This window comes from Callospermophilus lateralis, chromosome 1 (genome assembly GCF_048772815.1).
Source record: "Callospermophilus lateralis isolate mCalLat2 chromosome 1, mCalLat2.hap1, whole genome shotgun sequence".
NCBI classification, from domain to species: Eukaryota; Metazoa; Chordata; class Mammalia; order Rodentia; family Sciuridae; genus Callospermophilus; species Callospermophilus lateralis.
Window position 1 is genome coordinate 221,430,416 of NC_135305.1, and position 17,863 is coordinate 221,448,278.

General features: G+C 50.6%; 1 protein-coding gene across 9 annotated transcripts in view; it reads left to right on the plus strand.

The window, feature by feature from the left end:
• Positions 1 to 17,863, plus strand: part of Ranbp3 (RAN binding protein 3) — a 55,583-nt gene that overhangs the window by 30,341 nt on the left and 7,379 nt on the right. For 5 of the 9 annotated variants that reach the window (XM_076850852.2, XM_076850812.2, XM_076850823.2 and 2 more), the window contains 9 exons: positions 1,572 to 1,608; positions 1,698 to 1,784; positions 3,449 to 3,520; positions 8,225 to 8,290; positions 9,237 to 9,329; positions 10,855 to 10,982; positions 13,690 to 13,809; positions 15,959 to 16,062; positions 16,859 to 16,937. In XM_076850852.2, the coding sequence (XP_076706967.1) occupies positions 1,572 to 1,608; positions 1,698 to 1,784; positions 3,449 to 3,520; positions 8,225 to 8,290; positions 9,237 to 9,329; positions 10,855 to 10,982; positions 13,690 to 13,809; positions 15,959 to 16,062; positions 16,859 to 16,937 (786 nt within the window). The remainder of the gene's footprint in view (positions 1 to 1,571; positions 1,609 to 1,697; positions 1,785 to 3,448; positions 3,521 to 8,224; positions 8,291 to 9,236; positions 9,330 to 10,854; positions 10,983 to 13,689; positions 13,810 to 15,958; positions 16,063 to 16,858; positions 16,938 to 17,863) is intronic. The other 4 variants (XM_076850832.2, XM_076850841.2, XM_076850879.2 and 1 more) reach the window with 1 other exon arrangement.

The window sequence follows — 17,863 nt, forward strand, 5'->3', positions numbered from 1 at the left end:
CTCAGTGGTAGAGTGCTTGCCTAGCATATGTGAGGCACTGGGCTCGATTCTCAGAATCATATACAAATAAATAATTTTAACAACTAATAAAAATATTTTTAAAATAATAGTAAAAAATAAGAGAGACTTCATACGTGGTATTAAGAGGATTTTATTTCCTCAGCATTTGGATGGCAGTAACCTCTAATCCTCTCAGTTGCCCAGGTACACACACGGGGTTAGTGACAACTTTTCCTCACCTTACACAGTCCCCTAGGACCAATTCCACAGAGCTCTCGTGACAGACCTCAAGCAGCTTGCTCTCCTGACACAAACCTGAGCTGCAAAGGAGGAATTCCAGATTGCGGTCCTTTTCTGACTGTTGTAAGTTAGCTGTGTGACTTTGAAGAAACCCCTACCCTCCCTGGGTTCTGGCTGCTGCAGACTCCGGCCCACGGCCTGTTTTTGTACAGCTGGGGAGCTGAGACATTGTTTACATTTCTAAAGATTTATAAGGGAAAAGCAAAGAATGTGGCAGAGGCCAAATGTGGCCTGCCAAGCCAAAGCACTGACGGGCCCTTTATGGAAAAAAAGTGCCAGCACTTCTCCCCGCGGGAGGATCTCTCCTGGTCCCTGTCACCTTCAGTTTTATTTATTCCAGTTACTTCTTTCAGACACTGCTCTGCAATTTGCAGAGAACTTTCACATGCATCATCTCATTTACTCCCTACCAGCACATTGAGGCAGATAGTCCGTCCTCCTGTGGCCAAACTTGACTCCTGAGGAGATTTTTTCAAAAATAGGAAATTGGTTCTTCTCACTCTTAAATGAAATGGTATTCGTTTGCTCCTCAGAGTTTGCTGGTGTCTGCTGAGGTCTGGAGAACGATACACCTCTGAGAAGGGGCTTATGTGAGGGATTGTGTATGGGGTTGGGGGTGCTCATTCTAAATCTTAACTGCTACTTGTTTATATTCTGAAATTAAAAATTGTAAAAGGAGGCAATTCTTGCGCCCCCTTCTCTTGGCTTGTGGTGGTTCTGTGGTCCATAGAAGTTGTTGTACAGGGTTAGATGGTTCTATCCCGAACACTTCGCAGTGGACTTTGGCCCCAAGCATCAAGCCTTTACCCTCTCTGGTAGTAATGGCCCAGCTTGAAACAGGACGCTGTTCCTGGGCAAGGAGTGGACACCAAGTGGATCCGATGTTAAGTGACCATTTCAAACAACCCTGCTGCCCTTGGGTGGAGAGGGTCGCTTGTCAGCTCTTGGCAGAATGAATCGTGGCCAGGTGAAGTTGTGCTGTGCTTGAGTCTGAGGGTGGCATGCCAGTCAGCTGTGACCTGTGGAGAAGCAGAGAACCTGGTCCCATGCTGGGAGTCTTTGAGCTATGAAGAGGATTCTGGGTTTGGGAAGCCACCACAAAAAGCAGTCAGAAGTTGCCTCTGAGTGGGCTGAAGTTCTGTGAAGGCAGCAGAGACAGCACCAGGAGTTGGCCCCAGTCGTGCATTGAGCACCACTGGCTCCAGAGCTGGGGCTCGGGTCCTGGGACGCCCACCACCCTCTCACCAGCCTGCCATGTGCTCTTGTTTCAGAGGTCAGCTGGAGGCTCCAGTCCTGAAGCAGGAGAAGGTAAGGAAGTCTCCAAAGCGAATGGCCATCTTTGGTGGTGAAGGCAGAGATAGCCTGATGTTCATCCTCTTCCTCATTATTTTCTGTAGATTCTGACCGAGAAGATGGAAACTACTGCCCTCCTGTCAAGCGAGAAAGAACATCCTCTTTAACCCAGTTCCCACCTTCACAGTCAGGTAATGATAGGAGCATTTATCTTTTTGTCATTTATTGTTCCCTTCTGACACCTCACATCCACCATCTGACCCCTGCCCAGATCAGTTAGGATCAGCCTGAGATGTGGCCTCTCAGGAGTGAACTCAGAAGTTGCCCGAGTGGAGCACCACGTGTCCCCCATGTGCAGTCAATGACACTTAACAGCATGGTGAGACTTAGCAGACAGAGGATGACAGTAAAGAAATTGTGCCTCTGAAGTCAGAGCCCTTTTGGGAGGGGCTCTGACCATTCATAATCCTTCCTGAGACTGCTGTGACACTGTGCACTGACAGTGGAGCAGCCCAGGGGAGGGGACTTTGTGAGGCTTGGAGGAAGGGCCAGAGCATTCGTTTTATGCTGTCCTCCAGTTCCACTTTGCTGCAGCCCGTCTCGGTGCACTCAAGCTGTTACTCAGAGAGTTCCACTTCATGTGTGGACCCCGTGGGCTGGCCCACACCCCAAGAAGCAATTGCTGCTATAAAGAAAAGTCTTAAACTATACCCAGGGCATCCATGCAGCGTGGAGGCAACAGCCCCTTAGGCACACAGGCAGGTCTGGCAGAGGCAGGTTTCTAGGACAGAGTGGTTGGGGCTACTCAGGAAGCTTCGACAGCCTGGCCCTCGCCTCCAGAATGCAGCTGCCCTGCAGGGTCAAGGGTAACCACTGGCCCTGGGCTATTCCCCGTAGTGACTTGGTCCACACTGGTATTGTTTTGTGGTCTGTGTGCTTCATCAGTTTGGAGGCACATGTGTGTGTAGAGATGAGTTCTGGTTGCACAAAGTAAAATGCACTCTTGGGAAGTTCACAGAAAACGTTTTGCAGTTGGGAACTTCGTGGCTGTGGCTATCACTGTAAGGGAAAGATCACTCAGAACGTGGCTTTGTCCACACAGAGATGCACGTGTTGCAGGAGCACAGGGCAGAGACAGCGTCCAGCAATGCTGTCACGCCTCCCGCCCTTAATGTCTATTTTGGATATTGCCACATCCTTTATCAGCTGCATGAGACTCCCAAGTGGACACGCTGTCACTTGTCCCCAGATGTTAAGGAGCTGCCTGGTTGGTTTGCATCCTTGTTTAAAGTTTTCTGCACACCTGGACAGGTGCTCCTGTAGGAGGAGGCAGCTTCCCTTCCTACTTAGTCACCGCAGTGTTGGGGCAGAAGTGGAGCTGGAGATTGGTGAGCATTAGTTTTATGCTGCCCTCCAGTTCCACTTTGCTGCAGCCCATCTCGGTGCACTCAAGCTGTTGCTCAGGGAATTCCACTTCATTTGTGGACCCCGTGGGCTGGCCCATACCCCAAGAAGCAATTGCTGATGTAAAGAAAAGTCATAAACCATCAGGGAAGGGCACACACCTGGCTGCTGAGGAGAAATGGGCTGAGGCAGCCTTCAGTGAGGCCCTATGTGCCAGCTGACTGCCCCTGCCAGGGCCCAGGGTGCCAAGGTAGGGCTGGGAGTATGAGCTAAGATGGGCAGCCAGCTGTCAGACCACTTGAGGCTGTAAGAACAGGCTCCACTCTCATTGAGAGTTTAAATGCTTGTCTTCCGTGCTCCTGCACGCAAGAGAATCCCCCCTTGTGTGCCCCGCCTACTCATGCTCTTTTCCCTCTTGTTCCCTCCCCCGCCTGCATCTCCATGCCGACAGTGTCAAAACACAATGTTTTTATGCCATCAACCTTCTGCGAGTCCTCTGCAGGCAATTCTGACTCAGACCCAGGTGAGACCTCATGTCCCTTTGCCCATCCACCAGTCCCTGGGGATTTTCCTGAGATACACACAGTAGTGAGATTCTCAGTAACTTAGCAAGACTCTGTCTCAAAATAAAAAACGCCCTGGGTTCAATCCCCAGTACTGTGTGTGTGTGGGGGGGGGCGGGGGACAGAGAGAGAGATTTATTTTCAAATTTTCACACAATATATCCATATTGTAAAAAAATAATAATAATGGAAGAAAAATTCCCTTGCCCCCTCTCCACTCTCCTACCCCAAAATAGCTACTATGAAACACATGTGATTTTTTTTCCCAGATCCATTTCTGTGTATTAAATTTTCACATTAATATTGCCCAGGTCTATTCAGATAAGCATGTATCATCGCAACTTTAAAGCTGAGGAAAACAAGGTGATCCCTTCTGCAGAGTTCAAGAGCCTCCCTTTTTTGGTCTTTTGCTAGAGAACCAACTCCCAGAGTTTCCTGAAAATTTCTCCCACATGGCTGGAATTCCCCATAAAATATTTAGTCAACAAGTTTAACAACCCAATTCTGTAACCCAACCTACCTTATATAAATCCATTGCCAACTTCAGAAGCGTTGTGAGATAAGTCCTATGCTGGCAAGGGAAGAGGTGACGTGAATTTTTATAACTTGGGTGGCATAATTTGAAACAGTGGAATTCATTTTGACTCTAGAAGTTGACTGTTTCAACTGACCCCCTGACCTCATCTCAAGGAGGAGCTTGGTTCTTCAAGGTCCTCAGAGCCAGCCGGTAGGTTGTACCTGGGTGTCACTTGGGCAGGCAGCATTCTGAACCATGGAGGCAAAGTCTACCAGTCCCTGGTTGTGGTCTCCATTATCCATCATGGGAGCGCTGTGAGCACAGGTACGAGTCGTTCTTCAGATGCACTTCTGAGTCTCCCCTCTCTTCTTTGTCCACTAGTATTAGGAACAGGTGGCCCAGGAAGCCAAGATGGCTGGGGTCCATTCCACAGCTTAGGCAAAGCCTTGATTTAAAGTCCCTGGTACCCTAGTGCTGGGCATGTGGGAGGCGGGTCAGGGCAGCTGCACAGTGAACTTCACGTCTTTTTTAACTTTAATTTTGAAAACCTTCAGTACTTAGAGAAGAGTCGTAGAGTGTTTCCATAACACTGTCACCTGGAGACTGCCTTCCACTTCCTTCATTTGTCCACTGCGTCTTTATGGTAGAGAGATCATGTCCATGTCGCACCCTGTGTATCTCACTTTCCATCTGCTAAACCAGAGTGTCACATTTCCATCTGTGAAGGTTGTAGGCCATGGGTCTTATGGAAGTCCTTGGGTTTGGTGAAGAGACCCAGGGAGTGTCTTGGGTGGGAACCCCCAAAGGGGACACCCTGTTCTTGGTGCACACCATATTGGCTTTGTCCTCTTGCTAGCAGGGTTCCCCTTGATGGCTCAAAGAGGTGAAATCATCCAGTTGTACCATTTGCTTTGAACATAGTTCACCAGTTGCACCAATCACGTGAAGTCATTTCCCCCACCCCAATCAGGCAGATTCCTGTGTTGCTGGGTCAGGTGCCCTTCGTTCTGTTTTCCCTGTTTTTCTCTGTTTTCAAATTTTTTTAATTGGTGCACTGTAGTTCGTAATGGGGTTTGACCTTACGTATATGTACCTATTCACAACATAACAACATAATTTGGTCAGCACTTCTCCCCTTTCCCCCAGATTCCCTTTGTTCTTTTGAACACTTTTTTTTTTTTTTTTTGCTTTCTGTCCCAACAAGAGAAACTCCATGCTTGTCATCTTTCCCTGTTCCAGTCCTGGACTCTTCCTCATTTCTCAAAGGGACCCTGTCCTTTTGTAGTAGAGAATGGCCTTTTGAACCAAGGTCTGGGTTCTGAGCCTCTTGTAAGCAGACCTGGGAACATGCGCAGCTCTCCACCTGCGTGATTGCTCCATCTCTTGCCTGTTTACATAACCCAGGGCCAGAAGGGGTCTTCATTCAGTATGACAGAGTGCGTGTTCCTACCTCTCCTCTGCAAGGAAGAAACCTGGCTCTGCCTCTTCTCAGCTCGTCCCTCCCCTCAGCAGCCTAGCCCACTCCAGCCCTGCCCTGCCCTGCCCTGCCCTGCCCCGCCCCGCGCAGCCCAGCCCAGCCCAGCCCAGCCCAGCCCATCCTTGCTCAGTGCACACTTCCACCAGGCCACCTGCTCTGGGATCCTCTCCTCCATCTGGTGCGGGCCAGGTTTAGTTCCAGGGCATCTTCCTGACTAAATCAGGAGTTCCGTCGGGGTGGCATTATTTCCTTCAGACTTCACTTGGGGTCCCTGGGAGGCGGGCAGAAAGCACTCAGATAGCAGCCTCCTTGCTCAGGCCTGTCTTCCCAGCAAGCCGGGGCTGCCCCTGGGACTGTTCTTCCACTGGGCCCATGGGAAGCAATGCCTGTAGCCAGCAGGACCTGGGATGTGTGGCGGACATTGGGGTCAGCCCACAAGGCAGCAGCTTTGTGTTGCAGACAAAGCGCATTTCTAAAAGAAGTGTTTCATGGAACAGGTCCTACAACAGGGCCTCCAGAGCTTGGCCACCCCACAAGCACACTTCCCTGCTACCTTGTGCCCCCTCTGTCCTCTGAGTGCCCAGTTGCCATTAGAAGCGTCCCACCCCTACACAGGCGTACTTTTCATATTTGTCTTGTGCTTGGAAAGGAAAAGACGTCTGTCCATTCACTGCAGCACCCGGCATGGATTCCCTGTATGTCTGTAGGGTGGGCCAGGTTTGGGGCTCAGGTTTGGGGTAGGCCATTCAGTGGCCATGATGTCCCAGGCCTTCTGCCCCTGCCAGCCTGGCCTGACATAGGCTCTACCCAGCCAGGTGCTGAGGAGCATTCTATAGCCAAAACATAAATGTTGTAAACTAGCTCTCAGGGCTTCTGAAAAATTATTTAAATTGTGCATTTGACCTCAACTTGAAAAATGTGACTAAATAGCTAGTCATCAGCTAATAACTCAGCATTTGCCTTCTGGAATGGACCATCTGGCGGGCCTCGTCCCTGGTGCTTTGGCACCTCCTCGGGGGTTGTGTAGCCGCTCTGTCACACCAGAGACATCAGCCTCACAGCACTGGGCTTAGCAGCACCTCGTCAGTGGGCCACAGCTTTCCTGCTTGTTCTGAATTCTGACTTGATCTTATTTCTGAGAGTTTGATCTGATGAGATTCTTAGGATTTTGTTGTCGTTTTCTTGTACAGTTGAATGGCTGTTAATGAACCCACCAAATTATGCTGCTAACATCATCATTAATTTTAGAACCTTCCCACTACCCTAAAAAGAAGCTCTCCTGGGGATCATGAGCAGTCACCCCATCCTCTCCCAGCCCCCAGAAACCATGAATCCATTTCACTTCCTGTCTCTGTGGATTCACCCCTTCTGTACATTATATATATATATATACACACACATACACACACACATTATATATATATATATATATATATATATATATATATATATATATATATATATAAAATATGTTAATGGGTCTTTATTTTGTTCATTTATTTATATGCAGCACTGAGAATCGAACACAGTGCTTCACACATGAGCCACAACCCGACTCCTAGACATTTCTTTTTTTTTTTTTTTTTCTTTTAGTTTTCGGTGGACACAACATCTTTGTTTGTATGTGGTGCTGAGGATCGAACCCGGGCCACACTCATGCCAGGCGAGCGCGCTACCGCTTGAGCCACATCCCCAGCCCCTGGACATTTCTTATCAATGAAGTCATATACTATGTGGCCTCTTGGATTCTCTTTCCCTTTATATTATTAGTCTTTAATTCTTCCAACAAAATTTGCTTCTTTACATTTATTCCCAAGTATTTTATTTCTCTTGGTGCTGTTGAAAATAGAATTTTTTTCTTAATTTCATTTTCGGAGTATTCACCTTAGTATATAGAAACAATTGATTTTTATATGTTGGTCTCATGCCCTGCACCCTGGCCTGGGCTGACCCTTAGCATAAAAGCAAGGCTGCCTCTAGACCCTTGCTCTCTCCAGAAGACCCAGGCCTTTGTGATCATCCTTCCTGTTATGGATCAGATTAGACTGCCCTCCCCACCTTCTGTGGGCAAGGTCACTGAGACCTGCCAGTCAAGGGATCTGTGGACAACAGACTATGCCAAAACCAGGTTTTCTAGCCCTCCCAGGATCCCTGGGCACTTGCTGTTCTCACAGGTGGCCGGGGGTGCTCTTGTCCAGCACCAAGGCAAAGCTCCAGGGGCATATCTGGGTGTGGAGCAAACCTACCGTCTGCCACTTTGGTCTTTTCTTGACCTTGGACACATTCTCTGATGGACAAGTCTTCTAGGAAAAAAGAGACCAATCCTGTTGTCCTCGAGTGTAAACCCTAAGCTGTCTGCCTCGAATCCCGCTCTAGAGGCAGGGCTCTGATCTTGGGGGACTTCATCACCTCCGCTGATACCTTCATCCTCCTGTCCCCTGTTGTCAGCACTTTGCCCTAGAGCCAGTGCTTCTTACAACCTGGGCTGCACAGCTGCCTGCTGGCTGGCCCCAGCTTCTGCCTTTCTGTTAATTTGGAAACGTTTCCCAAGTTCCTTAGGCCCATGTCACTGAGGCTAGACCTGAAGCCCTTCTTCTGTCTTGTGCCCTCTGGGCTTGGCTGCTCTGCCCCAGGCAGGTCTGCTTTTCATGTTTTGTCTTGTACTTATAGAGGAAAAGAGCAGCGGGTTCCGGCTGAAGCCACCGACACTGATCCATGGCCAGGCGCCCAGTGCAGGTAGGTGGCCCATATCCAGAAAGGTGATGGAAATGGCTTCCTCAGATCTTTCCAGGCTCCTTCACAGCCTGCTCTCTGGGTGTGACCTGACCTGTGAGCCATGGAAAGCTGCTTACGGAGGACCTCTCTGAGCAGGGAGCTGCTGGGGCTCTCTGCACTCAGAGCAGGAGAGGCGGCGTGGGCTGTGCTCCGCAGCAGCAATGGTTCCAGAGTGTGGCCCAGTGTGCCAGGGTTCACCTGATGACCAGAGCGCCTGGCTCCCCTGCACCCTGCTTATGAGCAGGGCCCAGCAAGGGAAGGACTTAGATGGAAGCCTGCAAGGATAGGACACCTCCTCTCAGGGTCCTTGCCCAGCCTGTATTTGGCAGAGGGATCTTTTCCATGTGGTTTTTAAAGAGTAGGTACAGAAGATGCCTTTATATGATCCCAGAGTCCAAAACCTGGGGAATTGCTATGAATGCCATGCCCTCCCCTCCTCCTCACCATCTGCTCTTCACTTTTTTTTTGGCGGGGGGTGGGGGGGTACTGGGGATTGAACCCTGGGGCCCCAGCCCTTTTTATGAGACAGGGCCTTGCTAAGTTGCCGAGGCTAGCCTTGAACTTTCTTGAACTTTCGATGCTCCTGCCTTGGTCTCCCGAGCTGCTGGGATTATAGGCGTGCACATGGTTTGTCTTCACTTTTGAGTCCAGTATTGTCCTTGATGAGTGTACTAGCTGGGTTAATTCATAGTCATGATTGGTGATGTGGGAATTTCATAAAGAGCTAGAATCTGCGTGTCTAGTTGTAAAGAAAAGGTTTTGTAAAAGCTGCTTCCTTGCCTAATCCAGCCAGCAAGGGACACTGGGGTTGGTTTTTTCTGAAGCGCCGGGGGGACGGGAGTGGGGGTGGGGGTGCTGCATTTCTGCTGGGCATCCAGGGCCCTAGGAAAGCCGACTTCCATTGCAGGTTTGCCAAGCCAGAAGCCCAAGGAACAGCAGCGCAGCGTTCTCCGCCCAGCCGTATTGCAAGCCCCACAACCAAAAGCACTGTCGCAATCCAGTAAGAGATGCAGCCCAGGAACCAGCACTCCCAGGAAACCACTGAGTGTACTCAGAAATACAGAGAGAACAGAGGAGGTCCTTTAAACCAGCCCAGGCTCCCCAAGGCTCTGGGCAGTGTGACTGGGTCAGACATGCGTCACCCACTCACTGTCTTCATAAAAGCCAACCTGAGCCTGTGAACGTGTACATTTGTTCCTGCATGTCTACAGACAAAACTTAGCCATGAGCCACACAGGTCTTCAGAAGACTTGCCAGTTATGGCCATGGGGCCAACATTTTCATCTTCCTGCCCACTTCACACCCACTCCTGAGCTGTGACTCCCTCACATCCATACCAGAATCAGTTTTTCCTATTTCCAGTTCATCCTAACTTTCTTATTTATGAACTTTTCTTCTTTTTGGTCTTTCCCTGTAATTGAGAACTCTTCAGAAATAGTTCAGCCTCTCAACACAGGAAACTGGTTAATATTTCTGAAGGGTTTTTAATTATAGAGAAAATTATTTTAATTTGATGTTTAACAGTCAAAGCCAGATTTTTTTTTTTTTTTTTTTTTTTTTTTTTTTTTTTTTTTTTGGTACCAAGGATTGAACTCAGGGGCACTCGACCACTCAGCCACATCCCTAGTCTTGATTTGTTTTATTTTATTCAGAGACAGGGTCTCACTGAGTTGCTTAGCACCTTACTTCTGCTGAGGCTGGCTTTGAACTCGCAATCCTTCTGTCTCATCCTCCCAAACCACTGGGATTATAGGCATGTGCCACTGAGCCCGGTTAAGGCCAGATTTTAATGTTTGAGTCATATGCTCTCCAGAGTTGGGTTTTTATATATATATAGATAGATCTTTATTGATTTTTACGTGGTGCTGAGAATTGAACCCAGTGCCTCACATATGCCAGGCAAGTGTATTACCACTGAGCCACAACCCCAGCCCAGAGTTGGGGTTTTTTTTTGGGGGGGGGGGGTGCTGTTTATTTTTGTTTGGTACTGGGGATTGAACACACGGGTACTTAATCACTGAGCCATGTCCCCAGCTCTTTTATTTTATTTTTTATTCTGAGAGACAGAGTCTCAGTAAGTTGCTGAGGCTGACCTGGAACTTGCAATCCTCCTGCCTCAGCCTCCTGAGCCGATGGGATTACAGGCAGGTGCCACCATGCCCAGCTGTTGTTTTTATGCAAAAAATTAGTTTCATAAAGAATTGTTCCCCAGTATGTGTTTTCTTGTTTTTTGTTTGTTTTTGTTAAGTAGCAGTAATGCTTCTGAAATCACTGAAAATTCACACAGTTCTTTTTTTGAATAAAGACAAGACCTCCTCACTTCTGTGAGATTTTCCCTGTTTGTTCTTTTATCTCAGGGCAAGTGGCTTTTAGTAGAGATGCCAGGCCCTTTCCTACTAAGGAGACTTGACTGTCCAAAGGAGGTCCTTACATGGGGTGTAGCACATCTACCAGCTACAGGAGAGGTGGGCTGGAGGGGTCCTGGCTGAATGCCCAACACTCCCCACTCTCCTTTCTTCCCACAGTCCCTAGCAGTGGCACCAATGGAGTCAGCATCCCAGCAGACTGCATGGGGGCAGCGACATCATTATCACCAGAAAACCCTGCACGGAGAAGTCCCTCTGAATCTGCTGACGAGGCACATGCACTTGAGGTCAGTGTGTTCTGGGGAAGGGGGTCACCATGTGCCCAGCCCAGCGGGACCGGGAGAGTCAACTCCTCTGACCGAGTTCACAGCTCTTCAGCCGTGGGCCTGTTTCTGTATTTGCTCAGTGGTCTAAAAAAATACCCAGGCTGGGAAGTATATAAAGGAGGTTCATTTAGCACACAATTTTAGAGGCTGAAAGTCCAAACAGGAGGGCACCAGCTCTGCCTAGGACCCTTTGGCTGTGTTTCTTCATGGCAATAGCATCACAACAGGAGCGAGAGGGAGATCACAAGGCAAGACAGGAAGCTGGGAGCAGGGAGAGGACAGTCTCATTCTTTGATAACATCTTGCCTAGAGAGAACTCCATTTCACAGTTCCAGCATATCCCCATTTCCACATGGGGGACCATGCTTTTAAAACGAGAACCATCATCCTGTGCCCACAGACCCTAGAACACTGGCAAACCATGAGCCTGCCAGGGGGGTCCTTTCCTCAACCTGGGAGATTAGCGCCTCAAGCAGCCTGCTGGGCAGGCCCTGTGCCACCGAGCATCTGGCCCCCAGTGTGTGTGGTCCTTTGGGGTAGCTTATCCTGAGTCCTGGGAGTCACTGGGTCCAGAGGAGTGGTTTTCATGAATGATTGTCTTGCAATATTTCATGGGAAGAAGAACCTCTCCCTCTGCACACAAGAGTCAGTTCTCCAGGATTTGGGTGGTTCCATTGAGTTGGAAGGCATGCCTGGGGGCAGCTCGGGAATAGTTCATTTAAGAAAAATTAAAAGGTCCCCCAGGATTCCAGGACTGTGGAGGCCCAGGGCAATGTATTTCACAGCAGCTGAAGTGGGGGACATCAGATGACCAGCTGCTCCCAAGCTTGGCAGGTGCCTTTTGGTCATCTGCAGTAATGCACCACTTGGCATCTCTGAAAAGCCTGGCTGCACCCACGTGTTTTCTGCACTCTGCAGCCAAGTCAACAGACCTGCTGCCTGTGGTTTTGAACCCTCCACTCAGGTGGGAGCTTGGCTGTCTCTAGTTATGTTCTAGAACTTCCCCTGCCCCCGTGTTCACACCACAGGTCTCTCAGTTGGAAATGTGGGAATAGGAACTGCTGAGGCTTGAGGGCAGTGGGTCAGGAGCACAGTTCTTCTGAGTTGGAGGGGCTCCTGGAAGAGACCCAGCCCGTCCCTGACACTGCTCACTTCCTGACAGCGAGTGCATGGCTGTGCTGGTAGCACCAGTTGCCACAGCTCACACAGACTAGAGAGTTTCAATCCATCCCAACCCAGAAGGTGTCCCTCTGAGTTGCCCTCCTGCATCTAGCCCTTCCCCAGCCCTGCAGGCCACCGGGATCGCTCCTCTCCATCTCCTGTGCTGGGCTGCGGATGATTCTATCTGGCTCCTAGTTCCTCCTGACATCACCCTTCTGCCACCCAGCCAGTGCTCCCTGTGGGTGTGGGTGGAGCCACACGTGCCACCAGCAGTTCTGCATGTGGCTGACACTAGGACAGAAGTGGAGGCTCCTGCTGCTGGCACTGCCACACTTGCTATCCTCTGACACCCTGGTCTGCAGGGACTGAGGGTTCACCAGGCAGACTTTTGTCTTTCTTGTCACCTCAGAAACATGGCACACACTGACATGCTGCCGTGGGGGACCATGAGATAGTAGACTTAAGGCTCAGGTGACACATGGGGCTTTATTTGCTTTGCTTTTTTGGCAGTGCTGGGATGGAATCCAGGGTCTCCCATGTGCTAGGAAAGGATTAACCACTGAACCACTCCACCCGGTTCACTTTTGATCAAAATGGATTTACACTTTCATATCTCACAACTTGTTTATCTTTCTGATTGCTGAGGGCATCCTGCCTTTCTCGGTAGCAGCTGCTTTGTGAGTTTTTCCCCCCGTTGTGTTTTAAATCCTAAGTTATGTTAGCCCTTTGGCTAACAATGAACCTCTGGGTTGTTTCCAGCTCTCTGCCAGTATCGATGGTGCTGCAGCAAGTACCTTGCTCTGTCTCTCTCTGCCAGAGCCCTCCTCCAAGTGTTTCTGAGAACAGGGTCTCAGAAGTAGCTTCTAGCCATGTTGGGTGTGATGTTCGTCTCTGCATCTTATCCGCCTAAACAGAAAGGCCACCGCTCATCAGTGGGCTTTTCAAAACCAAAACCTAGTCTGACTCTATGCCCAGAAGCTCTGGTACCATTTAGGCTACCCTGGCCTTACAAAGGTCCAGTTCCTGTTAAGTAACCCAGGGGACTATGGGTTCCAAGCATCCCAAGGTGGGTAGAAGCCTCCAGCATTGCCTGTCCAGGCCACCGCATCTCACTATCCACTTAGGAACCACCTCTGCCAAGGCATGGGAAGAGACTGGCAGCCCTCTGCCCTACCAAGGCAGCGGGGGCCTCTTGCCAGTGTCTGGGAGCCACTGGTCTCAGGCCTGTCCCTCACATACCCTTTATCTAAAGCAGAGCCCTGTGCCTGTTTAGGGAACCTGCAGCAGACCCATGGAATGGGTCCTTATCTGCCTCTCCCATGGCTCTAGCCAGGGAGAGCTGACCCTGCTGTTGGCAAGGCAGGTGCGCTGGGGAGTCCTCGGGCCCCCGCTGGCCCAAGGACCACAACCGAAAGAGCCACATGGAAAAGACAGAAGAGTGTTCTGGTTCTGTGTATCTGGGCTAATGTGTCTACTTTTCCCAATTTTTGTGTTTTGTTTTTAATAGGAGAAAGAGCCCCAGAAAAATGAGTCTAGCAATACTTCTGAGGAGGAAAACTGTGAGAAGAAAGATCAAGTTGCACAGCAAGCCTTTGTATTTGGGCAGAACTTGAGGGACAGAGTTAAGGTATGTGATCAGGGATTGAATGAGATATTGAACTATTGAGTTGATATTATTTATTTATTTATTTATTTTTAATGACTTCATATTGAACAAGAAAATCAGTGGACTTTCCTTTAGATTTAACCAGAATATCTGAAAATACAGAAGCGGGTGTTTATCACGGCTCCCAGTCTGAGAGGTGTTCGAGCTCATCCAGCCTGCTCCGTCCCTTTAGGTCTGAGCAAGGCAGCCCCTCTTGGAGGAAGGACATGGCAGAGGAAAGCTACTTAGTTCAGAACAGCCAGGAACGGAGACAGAAAGGGTCTGAGATGGGGAATACCCTTCGAGGGCGCGTGCCACAGCCCCCATCCATCCTTCAGTGGTAGTTCAGTGGTGCAGCACACCTGGGCTCCATCCGCAGCACACATCCTCAGAACACTGCTGCATTAGGGCAACCTTCAGCACACACCTTTGGGGTCACTCGTGTACCAGCTATGACAAACCATCATCGCCTTTTTTTTTTTTTTTAAGTATTTATTTTTTAGTTGTAATTGTACACAACACCTTTATTTTACTTATTTATTTTTATGTGGTGCTGAGAATCGAACCCAGGGCCTTGCATGTTCTAGGCAAGCGCCACTGAGCCCCAACCCCAGGCCATCACCTTTTTTTTGTTGTAGTTAAGACAGACTCGCACTGTGTTGCCTAGACTGGCCCTGAGGGCTCAAGTGATCCTCCCATCTCAGCCTGGAAGTGGCTGGAACAACAGGACACAACACTGTGCATCGCCACCTTATTTTCTCAAAAACAGGTTGGGAGCTGGACATGGTGGTACAAACGTGTGATCTCAGTGACTTGGAAGGAAGGCTAAGGCAGGAGGATCCAAAGTTCAAGGCAAGCCTAGGTAACCTTGGAGCTCCCTGATGTCCTGATGAGGTGTTTCTGTTTCCAGCTGATGAGTGAAAACTAAGGAAGGCTGGAGACTAGTTCAGTGGTGCAGCACACCTGGGCTCCATTCCCAGTACCACCAAAAAAAGGATAGGTGAGAGCAGGCATCTGTCACTGGCTGCCCTCAGGTATGTCAGTCATGTCGGACACTCGAGTTGAGTAGGAAGCTTTGGCAGTGTCGGAGCACGGCGTCTCTGGGCCCCGTGAGCTGGAGCCCTGGGAAGCCCCGAGCTCTGCCTTTCCTAGCAGCTGGCCCAGAATGCTCTGCCACGGCTCTTCAGCAACGAACTCATCTGGCAAGAAGCTTCTGTAGTAGCCTGTGAGGTGGCATCAGTGGCCATCTCTGGAACAAGTATGTTGGCACAACTGGGGGTGTCCCAGCATGGAATGGGTGGAGGCCAGGGGTGTTGCTCAGCACCCTGAAGTGCAGTGCTCAGGATGCCCACCCAGAGAATGACCGAGCCTAGTGTCCATAGCACCCAGTGGGAAAGCTTGAAATAAGGAATCAAAAATTTCTGCTGAGAAGGTGCTGCATAGTCTTTCTGCTGTCTGCTTGTTAACTCCCTGTCCGACAGCAGGAACCAGTCCTGAAACACAGAAACTAGGTGTTGACGCTGCCGCAGCTTTCAGACAAAATAATGAGTCTCTTTTGCCTGTTCCCACTAGGGACGGGTGAGAGACTTGAAATACACCTACACTTAGGCCATTCGGGGCTGCCTGAACTTGGCCACTGGACCTCAGGCCCAGTTCTCTGTCCCTCTCATTTGGGGTTGGCTGCTTTGAAGTGGGTGGGATCAGGGTCTCACAGATGTCCCGGGCCTTGGAGTCTTGATGTCAGATCTCTCAGCATCTCCCCTGAGGGCAGCCTTGAAAGAGCCTCAGAGAGTGCTTCTATCCTGTCTGTACCCAGCCCCTTGGGAGGCCCAGGGTGCAAATCTGTGCTCTGTGGTGTGGTCAGAACTACTGGCCCCACACCAGCTTCAGGGCAGGTGTTTGTGGTGAGGTAGAAGAGCTTCCTGAATGCTCTGTGGTCTGTTTCTCTATCTTAACCACTAAAAGCACTAAAAACATGTGAAATTGATGACAGCCCCACGCTCTGCCACACATAGCGCGTGCATTCAGCAGGAGCTGACCTCAGAGCCGTGACCCACAGTGCAGGGTCCTGTAGACAGACAGCTGTAGAGCCCCAGGCCCTTCTTTCTTGATGGGGTGTTTTTGTTCACAGCTGGTGAATGAGAATACCGATGTAACTGGCTTGGAGAGTGCCGGACAGCCCAGCTCAGACACGCCAGCTGCCACCAACTACTTTCTCCAGTATATCAGTTCCAGGTAGGTCCCAGCCCCAGGGCCCGGTGTCAGAGCTGGGAAGAGGTGGTGGGAGAGAGCCTCAGCCACAGTGGGGCCATTCATGATCTTTCTGCCTTGGGCCTGGGGACCTTGGTGCTGGACCAGGAGCCAGCTCTGTCCTTCCCAAGGGGTGTGGAGCAGGAGGAAGCAAAAGCCATCATAGTCAAGGTACCCCAGGCCCTCCTTTACTCCCCCTTCTGGGTGAAGCCATGAGCCAGGGTTGTCGAAGACGACGACAGACCTCCCGCAAGACCAGAGGCCAGTGTGCTCATCAGGGGCATATGGGGGATACAGCCTAGCCTCAGAGTGACCCTCTCACGTGAACCAAACAACTAGAGCAGAGCTGATAAGGCCAGTGGCAGCTTGGTCACCTCCTGTAGCCACGAGGGGCCAACCCCAATGCCCCTTAACGTGGGTGTGGCTACGTGGGGTGAAGGCTGTGGGTTGCCCTGGTTGGTGCCTGAGGTGCTACTCCCCAGAGCTTCAGAAGAAGAGGTCTCCCTGCCTAGGAGACAGGCCTGCAGAGCTAATGAGTGTGGCCTCCCCTGTGTCATGGGATCCTCCACCAAGCAAGCTAAGGCTGGGTTTCTCCTGGCAGTGTGCATGGCCCAGGGACTCTGGATCCCACTAGCTGCTGCCCGGCAGTAGAGGGAAAGGGGTCCAGACTGCTCCCTGCCGATGTTGGGGGGTGGTCGTTCCTGCACCTGCATGTTGGTGTACGCGTGTTCACATGTGCACGTTTACCTGATCACACACTTGCGGCACATCTCCTCTCCAGTTTAGAGAACACAGCCAACAGTGCCGACGCCTCCAGCAACAAGTTCGTCTTTGGCCAGAACATGAGCGAGCGTGTTTTGGTGAGCAGCCCCTCGTGGCACTCTTCTTCTTGGACCCCAAAAGCTTTTAGCACCAACCCCTGATTGATAGGCATGTGGCTGTGGCTGCCATGTCTCCTACAAAATCAGGACTTTAAGTTGTAAATAAAAGAGAAAAGAAAGTCAGGCTCAGACTCGGCTTGAAGATAGACTGGCTCCTGACTCTGGTGGCCCAAAGGGCTGACTTAGTCCTAAGTTGGTCTTCCCTTGAAGCCATGGGGCCAGACTGGCAGCCAGAGTGCCTTCTCCATCCCTATAAGGGCAGTCAGAATGAGTGACAGCCGTGTGAGGCTGCAGTTCTTGGCCATATGCTGCAGGCCCCCAAGTCCCACCCAGACCACAAGTCTGTAGCCAGTGGGGGCAGGAGATCTTTTGTTCCCTATTGAAGTAGAGCCAGCCATGTCTGTGGAACGAGGTCAGCCTGGGCATCCGGGCACACATCATGGCCAGGACACTTGGGTATATGAAAAGGCCATTTTCTGTTTCAGAGAGCCCAGCTGGCATGGGAGAGGGTTCTAGAGCACTGTTCCTCCTGCCAGTTGTGACTATGGGGAAGGCTCTGTTCTGGCCCGTCATCGTTCTTTCCAGCTCTGTCTGGTTTGTAGCAAGTTGTCCCCACGTCAGACCTGCCCTTTTCCTGCACAACCATCTGTTCGCAGACTCACTTCACAGGTTGGTGTGCAGACAAAGATGAATGGCACAGCCCATGTTGGCAGTCTGCTGGTGGCGCAGGGCTCCTGGTGGTGCTAGGAGAGACCGTGTTCCCAGGGCTCTGGGGCAGCTCTCAGGTGTTCACGTGTGACATTCAGGGTGGCCCATTAGGACTGGCTCCACATGCTGCTGGGGAGCATAACGCAGAGTCAGGGGCCCAGCTAAGAAGGGTCTGGCACTGCCTTCCCCACCAGGGC